The sequence below is a fragment of the Phyllobates terribilis genome, unplaced genomic scaffold, assembly GCF_046119375.1.
Source record: "Phyllobates terribilis strain yellow unplaced genomic scaffold, ASM4611937v1 Scaffold_8__6_contigs__length_399053987, whole genome shotgun sequence".
NCBI classification, from domain to species: domain Eukaryota; kingdom Metazoa; phylum Chordata; class Amphibia; order Anura; family Dendrobatidae; genus Phyllobates; species Phyllobates terribilis.
In genome coordinates this window covers 188,042,681-188,054,197 of record NW_027362768.1, presented here as the reverse complement: position 1 = coordinate 188,054,197, position 11,517 = coordinate 188,042,681, and the positions used below count along the sequence as shown (strand labels likewise).

General features: G+C 52.5%; 1 protein-coding gene across 1 annotated transcript in view; it reads left to right on the top strand.

Moving 5' to 3' along the window:
* The window catches only part of PIGK (phosphatidylinositol glycan anchor biosynthesis class K), a 144,765-nt gene that overhangs the window by 17,721 nt on the left and 115,527 nt on the right, over window positions 1-11,517 (top strand). The window contains exons 4-8 of the mRNA XM_073643928.1: window positions 1,428-1,563; window positions 4,044-4,155; window positions 4,645-4,741; window positions 9,201-9,318; window positions 9,908-10,018. Of these exons, the coding sequence (XP_073500029.1) occupies window positions 1,428-1,563; window positions 4,044-4,155; window positions 4,645-4,741; window positions 9,201-9,318; window positions 9,908-10,018 (574 nt within the window). The remainder of the gene's footprint in view (window positions 1-1,427; window positions 1,564-4,043; window positions 4,156-4,644; window positions 4,742-9,200; window positions 9,319-9,907; window positions 10,019-11,517) is intronic.

Genomic DNA, 11,517 nt, shown 5'->3' with positions numbered 1-11,517 from the left:
GCTGACGTGTCCTCAGGGTGCCGGAGCTTTCTCACTGGTGTGACACTTGTAGACTTTTCATAGGACGCTACTTAACCTCTGCTTGTATTTCGGAGGTAGGATGGCAGAGCACGCAGATTGTGCCACAAGCCTTGCTTCGGATACCAGTGCTGCCATGTTCATATTGGTAGATCATGTCCAATGAAACATCAGGCTCCGTCTTACCTATCGGGTGCAGCCATCTTTATGGCCGGGGAGACGGCGGCTGCATCTTCTAAGAGACTTTTTCCATCTTTGCCTCTGATGCAGAACTTTTAGTCTTTTTATAGGGTCGCTCCGGCGCCCGACGTCCCGCTGACAGGTGCCAGCCATTACGTTTGCATCTCTTGTAAGTGACGGCATTGTTACGTCAGTACGTACTTATTGTCAGCTGAATTGCCGAGACCCGTAGCTGTACTTCCCTGCGGGGTGACGTTACCAGACACCCATTGTAAAGGGACCTTAACCCTAAACACTAATAATAATAATAATAATAATAATAATATACCATTACGGGATAGTAATACCTTCATGAGACTGCACATCTGGATGTAAACTGATCCTGAGAATAAAGGGGGTCCAGCCCTGGAGTAGGGGGCATAACCCCTGTACCGCTGCCATCTTTGCAGAGAAAAGTGCGGCACAACTCGCGCACACTACAGCTCTGCACAACCCAGAGGTCGGGAGCGCTGCTGTGAAGGGAAAGCTCAGACGGGTGCGACGCTGACACTACACCGGTCCTGTGCCCTTGATTCCTACAAGGTGCCTGGTATTATGGTTCACCTCATTACTGCTGCCACATCTTTACTAGCCCACCCAAAGCTTAAAGAGAGGGTCCACTTTGATATTGTGTCATTTTTAGGTCGAAATACAATACTCATTTCTATAAACCTTTATTGTGTTCGGAGAATTGTTTTTTTTTTTTCCTGATACAAAGCTCCAAATTCCCCTCCTAAACATAGTAAATGCATGTGTGTGCGGCGGGCACCACTAGGGGGAGCTGACTGTGGCATTGAGTGCAGGGTATGAAGAGTATACAATCTGCTCCAGAGCTCCCTCTGGTGTTGGCTGCAGGTAGACAGAATTTTTTGACTTTTGTTGATCTTTGCAGGGGGTTCGGTGCTGTGTGACAGAAATGCAGCTCCAGCTTCTATGGAGTGAATGTTGAATCCATATAAAAATGCTCCAGAATCATCATGGGCAATAATCAATAATCCTGTGCGTTTAACGAGCAGCCGATGGATATAGAAACTTCTCCTGCTTCTTGAGTCCTGTTAGCGTTGATCATGGTGCGGCTGTTGTCCCCAGAGCTTGCAGTCCTTTCTCCCTTTTTATGCCGGCTGGTTTTCCTGTAGGACGTGTGTGTTGTCGCCTTTGGGTGACGATGTCTCTCTTTTCGTCTATTACAGCCACATCCTCCTGATGCTCGCTGACGACATGGCGTGTAACCCCAGGAATCCGAAACCAGCGACCGTGTTCAGCCACAAAAACATGGAGCTGAATGTCTACGGGGATAACGTGGAGGTCGACTACAGGGGATACGAGGTAAAGGTCCGATAGTTCTGAGATTGGAGCAGAGGCTTGTCTCTTCATTGTAGGTTTTCCATCTTATTGTCATACAGATATAGATTGTCGTAAATTCAAGTTTTAGGTGTCTAAGTGTTTTTTTTTATTCATAGGTCATAGATGCGTCGCTCATTGCCATTCACATAATTCATTCCTTGCTACTGACTGCACTCATCAGCCTGAGCCGCCGCCCCGGTGCCTTACTACCACCCTGAGCTGCCGCCCCTGTGCCTTATAACCACCCTGAGCCATTGCCTTATTACCACCCTGAGCCGCCGCCCCGGTGCCTTATTACCACCCTGAGCCGCCGCCCCGGTGCCTTATTACCACCCTGAGCCGCCGCCCCGGTGCCTTATTACCACCCTGAGCCGCCGCCCCGGTGCCTTATTACCACCCTGAGCCGCCGCCCCGGTGCCTTATTACCACCCTGAGCCGCCGCCCCGGTGCCTTATTACCACCCTGAGCCGCCGCCCCGGTGCCTTATTACCACCCTGAGCCGCCGCCTTATTACCACCCTGGGCCGGTGCCTTATTACCACCCTGGGCCGGTGCCTTATTACCACCCTGGGCCGGTGCCTTATTACCACCCTGGGCCGGTGCCTTATTACCACCCTGGGCCGGTGCCTTATTACCACCCTGGGCCGGTGCCTTATTACCACCCTGGGCCGGTGCCTTATTACCACCCTGGGCCGGTGCCTTATTACCACCCTGGGCCGGTGCCTTATTACCACCCTGGGCCGGTGCCTTAATACCACCCTGGGCCGCCGTCGTGCCTGACAGGTTCCCTTTAGAAGGGGTGTCCAGGAATGGGATATTGATGCCCCATGTTACGATTGGTCATAAATTTCAGATCCATGGGGGTCCAGCAGCCGACACCTCCACTGATGACCTGTTTTCAGCTGTGGATGTAGACGCTGTTCACCGCCATGATCGCGCGGCTCTGTACACGGCGTAGTGGCCGTTACTGCAGTTCAGCTCCCGTTCACTTCAGTAGAACGGACACTATAAAGTGCTTTTTTGAGGTGCCGTATGTCAGGCTCCCACCTATCACAGCCTTTCACAGCCAATTGACCTACGGAAAGATGCGACATGGAGGCATCATCTGGGACGATGCGGCGCTCCCGGGACGCCATCACGCGTTCAGACCTTAATAATCTATATTCAGCGGGACGGTGTCATCTGTCAGTGTCTATGGGCTTCATATAATAGAAACCCACGCAATCATTGTCATACAGACGCCCATGATGAGTCTCGTATCCAGAACCCCAGTGTGGAAAGGCAACAGTTCTATCCATTCACCCACCAGCACGCCTTAACTTGGGGAATATCCCTTTAAGCGATTTCCTTCATCTTCTCGGTATGATGGGAGTAGCTTTGCTCCGCCTGTTGGGACGTGTCCCGGTGATGAGTGCGGGTGGGTCGTATCCTCACCTGCTGTGTTCTCCGTTGCACCAAATCTCCTAAAGCCTCTTATCCACGTGTGACGAGCATCGCCGAAAATCCCATTAACTCAACTTTCTTTCACTAATCCTCCTCCTCCCCCCGCAGAGCGAGAGGTAAGAACTTCAGCTCTATTAATGCAATGGGGAAAAAAACCTCCTCCCTCCCACATTGTTTGCTTTCTTCTGAAAATACCAAAAGTGACAGTGAGGACCCCGACCCCGTCCCTGACTCCCTCCTTCCTGCATCTGACGCCTTTCTCATCTCTGTAGTTTGCGAGTGCAGTGATTCAGAGCGAAGCTTCGATATGAGACGTCCGTGACTCATTCTTCTTCTTCTTCTCCGTGCCCGCGCAGACTCGCCTGGCGAAGGACGGTCGTGGGGGGCCGCCATGAGTCTCTTGGCCTAGAGCCCTCCATAGCGGTGGTGGATAATGCGCTCATTGGGGGTCACCAGCAGTGCAGCCACGAATTCCTCTGCTCGTTCTTCCCCGGAGTGACCACTGCAGTTATAAGAAACAAGTGCATTAGCCACATCAGTGGTATCTCTGTATACAGAGAGCTCCCCCTAGTGGTGGCTGCAGACAGTATCTTATCATGTATCTCTGCATACAGGGAGCTCCCCCTAGTGGTGGCTGCAGACAGGATCTTATCATGTATCTCTTTATACAGGGAGCTCCCCCTAGTGGTGGCTGCAGACAGAATCTTATCATGTATCTCTGTATACAGGGAGCTCCCCCTAGTGGTGGCTGCAGACAGAATCTTATCATGTATCTCTGTATACAGAGAGCTCCCCCTAGTGGTGGCTGCAGACAGAATCTTATCATGTATCTCTGTATACAGGGAGCTCCCCCTAGTGGTGACTGCAGACAGGATCTTATCATGTATCTCTGTATACAGGGAGCTCCCCCTAGTGGTGACTGCAGACAGGATCTTATCATGTATCTCTGTATACAGGGAGCTCCCCCTAGTGGTGACTGCAGACAGGATACTATCACGTTTCTCTTGTTTTTTTTTTTAGGTGACTGTAGAGAATTTTCTGAGAGTCTTGACCGGCAGATTACCACCTAGTACACCTCGACTAAAGCGCCTGCTCTCTGATGACCGGAGTAATATTCTCATCTACATGACTGGTAACACAGAATTTACTAAGGTCTTCACTTATATAGGTCGCTCTCCTCCTATGTAAGGGCAGTATAGTATGAGGACCGGTTCCTCTCCTATGTAATGGCTACATAGTGTAAGACGGGTCTGCTCTCCTGTTAGCTAAAAAGGCACAAAACATATTGTCATTTTGCGAATTAAAGCGACTGGAGAATACACTGGACACTTAGTTTAGGAGTCCGGCGTATTCATGAGGGTGATTGGCTGCCCATCATTCACTGTGAGGTCAGTGGGGAGGAGGGGTGAGCGGGATCTGGGGTTATGAGTCCGGTGTATTCACTAGCAGCGCCCGCTGTGTCGTCTGCTTCCGTCTAGTTTTTGGGACTCTGCTGCCCCTGAATAGCGATTAGGCTTCTGTGATGACTTTGGTCGGAGAGCCACTTTGATCATTTGTGCCGTCACATTTCCTCCGCTTTCCTTGTCTGTTCCCCTTACATCACGATTTTGCGGTCTTACAGGACACGGAGGAAACGGTTTTCTGAAGTTCCAGGATTCTGAAGAGATCACCAACGTGGAGCTGGCAGATGCTTTCGAACAAATGTGGCAGAAAAGAAGGTATAAAAAAACCCCCGAAAAAAACGAGAAATGATAAGTAAAAGTGTAGTAACCTCCTCGCAGCTCCGCTCCTCGCCCTCCCGGAGCCGCTGCTGAGGAATAGTTTTATTACAACATAATCTCTTTTCCAATAAATTTTATTGCAATTTTTCATTTTGCACAACAAATAATACAAATCCAACAAAATGCCGCAGCGACGGAGCTGGTGTGCACCGAAGAGCTTTATTACCATGGACGGGTAAATGGCCGGAGCTCAGCGATAGATTGTGTCATGAAAGTGGGAAAAGTAATTTATTTATTACCTCCAGCAATAATGACATATACAAGTAGTGGCCCCAGGAGCTTCTCCGAACCAAACCCCGATCGGACTCACAAGGTATACACAGGTATATCTGCTGGGGTGCACGCGCGTCTGTGGGGTCCTCCCTGCCTTTATCTTTATTCAGAGAAGTGGGTGAGAATCTAGTCGTCACTGCAAATCACAAACATCTGGACACATCAGCTCCCACTCATGACGGGAATACGGGGGGAATCGTGCCGGCGTTCGCATTGTACACTGTCACGATTCAGCAATCTGCCGGCACATAGAATAAATGCAGAAATTTGCCTAGAGCCCAGAAAACCGCTTTAAACCGCAAGGCCCCCATAAACATTAATGAATCGGCAGATTCCCCTTCTTGCCAGATTCCAGTGATTTATACAGAACCGTCCAGGTCCGGATTAGATGCACTGGCTGAGATACACGGTCCATTGTTACATGTGGTCACAATGTGAACAGATGTTATTTCTGTACCTTCACCGTCCTCGGGAGAATGATAATTGAATCCCAGGTTGTCATAGAAACATTAAGCGGATCGCTAACATATTCTGGATGGAACTATGTTGTCTTTTCCACCTTTTTTTTTATTTATTTTTTTTTATATTATTAAAGGGAATGTATCAGAAAATCATTTTTTTTTTATTCATATTTTTTGTTTTTTTCTTTAAATGTTCTAGTTTTCCCCCTGTCCTGTAAAGCGCAGTATATTTTTAATATACAGACTAAGTCGATCATACATTTTCCTTGTACTCTTGTGTCTATTTTCATCTCTATCTGCCCCTCGGTTCATCAAGCTTCACATAGCTGTATATGCAGTCCTACTCTTGACTGCTAAAACTTCATTTCCCAGCAACCCCTGCTTCTCTTCAGTGCTGCAGACCCCCTCCCTCTGTGTTCTCCTGATCAGCCCCACCTCTCTGAGTTATCATCAAGCTGATTTAAATGTAGAATTCACCTCATTGTCTGTACAGGACCCCGCCTGGCTGATTTTATCTTCTGCCATTAACATCAGTATTCCTGCAGCTGCTTTTACATCGGTAGCTGTTTCTAGCACAACTCAACTCTCCTACACTTCTCCACAACAGCAGTGCAGAGTTTGTTTGTTGTTTGCAGCTTTATTGATACATATGGCAGAAGATTATACTCCTGTATTAGTAGAGTGGCATTTCCTGTTTCACATCAATGGTTTCTCATCAGCAGGCAACAAACAGTTCAGCTAATCCTAGCCCCTCTATACAAAGCTCCATCCTGCAATATATCACTTTTGTTTGCCTCTATTATACAATCCCTTCCTGCAGTATATCTATCTTCTTAGCCCCTGTATAAAGCCCCATCCTGCAGTATATCTTTCCTCTCGGCTTCTTTATGCAGAGCACCATCCTGCACTATATCTCTCCTCTCAGCCTCTCTATATACAGAACCCCATCCTGCAGTGTATCTTTCCTTTGAGCCCCTTTATACAGCGCCCCATCTTGCAAGATTTCTCCTCTCAACTACTCTATATAAAGCTCTATCCGTCAGAATATCTCTACTCCCAGCCCCTGTATCTTGTGCCATTCCGCTTATCTCTCCTTTTCACCTCTCTATACAAAGCACCATCCTGCAGTATCTCTTTAGCACCTGATTACAGCCCCATCCCATATTATCTCTCCTCTCAGCCTCTCCATACAGAGCGCCATCCTGTGGTATCACTCCTCTTGGCCCCTCTATACAGAGCCCCATTTTTCCGTATATATATTTCCTTTCAGGTCCTATAAAAAGAGCCCCATCCTGCAGCATATTCTCCTTTCAGCCGACTCCTGCGGTTCATCTCTCCTCTCAGATAAGGCACAGATATGAAACGATGTGTAGCCAGGTTCCCGTTAATTTGATATGTGGATACAATTGTATCCTGTTTAGGAACATCCTGTATGAGCCACAGGATTACTCCCTCTGATAGTTTGCAACAATGTGTAAGTGCAGGTTTTCACCTCACTTATGGTCTACACTGAATACAGTTGTGGCAAATTTATAGCTCTGACCGGCACTAATCCCAATTCACTGACAGCCAGCAGAGATGAGAACAAGTAACTGAGACACAGATTGGAAAATCACCTAATTAATATTTCTACAATGAAGGTTTTTTTCCCACCTTGTACAATGTGTCATATACAGAGGCTGCGCCATAAAAGCATGATAGATGGTGGTCCCAGCACTGGGACTGAATCGGCCTCAAAACGGGGCCCGTCTGTCGCCACATTCAGTAGGAATATGGACGTGCATGCAAAGCTGTCTCCATCCATTCCTATGGGAGGTCGGAGAATTGCAGAGGGCTCGTGCTCCAGTAGGAATGAATGGAGCGAGCCGCACGGGAACACCACATCTATCATATGTCTACAGCCGGCCCTATGGAAAAGATAAGTAACCCGGTGAACTCCGAGAGGTTATCCCACTAAAAACCCAGAATAGATAACTCTGTTCCCTTCTCCCCCGTTCACATCCCTTCTCTCCCCGTCCCTTTTCTGTTCAGTGATTTATACTTGTGCTTTCTCCTGCCGGCCTCTGTTCCCAGCCCCCCCCCCCCCCAGCCTCTGCTCCAAACCCCCCCCCCCCCCTTCCCTCCCGCCGGCCTCTGTTACCACCCCCCCCCCCCCCCCAGCCGGCCTCTGTTCCCATTTCTCCCCCCCAGCCGGCCTCTGTTCCCATTTCTTCCGCCGGCCTCTGTTCCCCCCCCGCCGGCCTCTGTTCCCACCCTCCCCCTGCCACCCGCTGGCCTCTGTTCCCACCCTCCCCCTGCCACCCGCTGGCCTCTGTTCCCACCCTCCCCCTGCCACCCGCTGGCCTCTGTTCCCACCCTCCCCCTGCCACCCGCTGGCCTCTGTTCCCATCCTCCCCCTGCCACCCGCTGGCCTCTGTTCCCACCCCCCCCCCCACCCACTGGCCTCTGTTCCCACCCCCCACCCGCTGGCCTCTGTCCCCACCCGCTGGCCTCTGTTCCCACCCCCACCCCCCCCACCCGCTGGCCTCTGTTCCCACCCCCACCCTCTCGCCTCTGTTCCCCCCCCCCCCCCCCACCCGCTGGCCTCTGTTCCCATTTCTTCACCCCCCCCCCCCCGTCGGCCTCTGTTCCCATTTCCCCCCCACCACCATACCCCGCCGGCCTCTGTTCCCACTCCCCGCCGGCATCTGTTCCCATTTGTTAAAGCCGGCCTCTGTTCCCCCCCACCCCACCCCGCCGGCCTCTGTTCCCATTCACTTCCCCCTCCGCCGGCCTCTCTGCCCTCTCTGTCGCCGGCCTCTGACTGTGTCCCTCTGTAGAGGAGGATGACGCAGCAGTCGTGTGCTCTCTGCTCCCTGACGCGGCGGTCGTGTGCTCTCTGCTCCCTGACGCGGCGGTCGTGTGCTCTCTGCTCCCTGACGCGGCGGTCGTGTGCTCTCTGCTCCCTGACGCGGCGGTCGTGTGCTCTCTGCTCCCTGACGCGGCGGTCGTGTGCTCTCTGCTCCCTGACGCGGCGGTCGTGTGCTCTCTGCTCCCTGACGCGGCGGTCGTGTGCTCTCTGCTCCCTGACGCGGCGGTCGCGTGCTCTCTGCTCCCTGACGCGGCGGTCGCGTGCTCTCTGCTCCCTGACGCGGCGGTCGCGTGCTCTCTGCTCCCTGACGCGGCGGTCGCGTGCTCTCTGCTCCCTGACGCGGCGGTCGCGTGCTCTCTGCTCCCTGACGCGGCGGTCGCGTGCTCTCTGCTCCCTGGCGCGGCGGTCGCGTGCTCTCTGCTCCCTGGCGCGGCGGTCGCGTGCTCTCTGCTCCCTGGCGCGGCGGTCGCGTGCTCTCTGCTCCCTGGCGCGGCGGTCGCGTGCTCTCTGCTCCCTGGCGCGGCGGTCGCGTGCTCTCTGCTCCCTGGCGCGGCGGTCGCGTGCTCTCTGCTCCCTGGCGCGGCGGTCGCGTGCTCTCTGCTCCCTGGCGCGGCGGTCGCGTGCTCTCTGCTCCCTGGCGCGGCGGTCGCGTGCTCTCTGCTCCCTGGCGCGGCGGTCGCGTGCTCTCTGCTCCCTGGCGCGGCGGTCGCGTGCTCTCTGCTCCCTGGCGCGGCGGTCGCGTGCTCTCTGCTCCCTGACGCGGCGGTCGCGTGCTCTCTGCTCCCTGACGCTGATCTCTGCTTCTTTTCAGGTACAATGAGCTGCTGTTTGTAATCGATACTTGTCAGGGAGCCTCCATGTACGAGAGGTTCTACTCTCCCAATATCATCGCCCTCGCCAGCAGTCAGGTTGGAGAAGACTCTCTGTCTGTGAGTACCTCCCCTCTCCCTCCTTATAGCACTATAGGGGCCACCGTGTCGCTCTCCGCACTTTCTGAGACTCCTGGATTAGTATTATGCCTCGTATTGAGAGCAGTCTATGTTCCTGCATTATTGTCGGAGTCTCGGAGAATCAGCGGTATCCTTGCCTTGTGTCCCTTATATTGTCGCTGCTCACAGATTTACCCACATAGAACAAATGATTGCTGGGGCCAAAGGGTCCCTTTTTAAGGGGTTGTCTGCTTTATAACTGTGGGGGCCAACCGCTGGGACCCATGCCGATCAGAAGAACAGGGAATGGGATGGAGCTGCAGTACGTATGCTCACCTGTCGCTCCATTCATTCCCCGTGGGGCTGCCCAGCGCTGCTCTCTGTTTCCAGCAGCCCCATAGACAATGACCGGAGCGGCGTCAGACTGGACTCACTATTTTGTAACTGGGATTAAAGTTCCCCGATCTGCCGATCCCAGCGGTCAAACCTCCGCCGATCAGTAAGTAGTCGCCTAACCTGCACTTTGACACCTGATATATATTTTTCTCCTTTCATTTTTGAATTATTTTTTTTTCTTTGTTCTCTTTAGCACCAGCCTGATATGGCCATCGGCGTTCACCTCATGGACCGGTACACCTTCTATGTCTTGGAATTTTTGGAGGAAATCCACCCGGCCAGTCAGAACAACATGAATGACCTGGTAAGATCGGCACCGATCTGCTTTGTGACCGGAGCTCCTGCCTGATTCTGATACTGGGATTTTACTATTCATTGGGATACACCAGTATATGTCATAGATGCCTGATAGGTGCGGGAATCGGAATAGGGGGCCCTTGGCCGCTGTCTCTTGGCTGCTGTCTCGTGGTTTTCTCTATTGGCTTCAGGAATGGATCCGTCAGACATTTATTACACATCGAAGATATTCCATGAATGGAAAAAACTTTTAATCATAGGGTTCTGACATTGATGACCCTATTGGGGATCCCCTATATAACCTGCGCCGTCAGGGAGAATATAAGGCTGGATGTCAAGTGGGTGTAAATGAGTCTTTGCAGTTGGGGTGGATTTCTTACAACCTTGGATACAAAACTTGGGCCATTATTTAAACATCATGGTGATAAGTTTGCTGTGAATCCTGACAATAACACGGGTTCAGAGCAAGAACTTTCTAGAGATCTTTTGCTCGTTCTTATTTTCTCTCCCCATTTTCTTGCTCATGGGGTTGACAGATACTGTGGCGGTGTTTGCGGTGCGGTGACACAAGCTCCTGCCACCTCTGCCGATCTGCGGAGGCCTCCGCTGTGCGCCCGCTCGGTTCCTGCAGGTTTCGCAGCCCACACAGACAGGTTTTATGTTATCTCACGGATCTGTAATGAAATCCCAATGTGAGAATTGCAGGCGGAGGTGTGAACAGACGCCGGCTCTTCTGTCTCGCTGACCTCGTTCTGCATGAAACGGTTTATTATTTGTGGTTTATGTTACAGGATTTATAGATCAATTAACCGGCAATAAAATATAAGCAAACACAAAGTTCTGAGAAACTCCGCGATGTGATAGTCAGGTCTATGGTGGAAGTGAACGGAGATGCCAGAACTTGTCATCGGGATGGGGGCGATACTGTAATAAACCCCCCCAGAATCAGGACCGGATCAGCCTATCTCCAGTCCCTTCTGCTGACAGTCTGATGCCCATTTATTCTTCTGCTGAAACAGACATTGAATCCGCCTCCTGATACAGAAAGTGCCGAGGAGCCGAGTTGGAAGTGGGGCGAGCACAGATTTGCCGACTTGGAAGCGGGGCGCGCACTGAGGAGCTGGAGATGGGAGAAGCGGGGCGCGCACCAGGGAGCCGGAGATGGGAGAAGCGGGGTGCGCACCGAGGAGCTCGAGATGGAAGCGAGTTGCGCACCGAGGAGCCGGAGATAGAAGCGGGGCGCGCACCGAGGAGCTCGAGATAGAAGCGGGGCGTGCACCGAGGAGAACAAGATGGGAGAAGCGGGGGGCGCACCGAGGAGCTCGAGATGGGAGAAGCGGGGCGCGCACCGAGGAGCTCGAGATGGGAGAAGCAGGGCGCGCACCAAGGAGCTCGAGATGGGAGAAGCGGGGCGCGCACCGAGGAGCACGAGATGGGAGAAGCGGGGCGCGCACCGAGGAGCCCGAGATGGGAGAAGCGGGGCGCGCACCGAGGAGCCCGAGATGG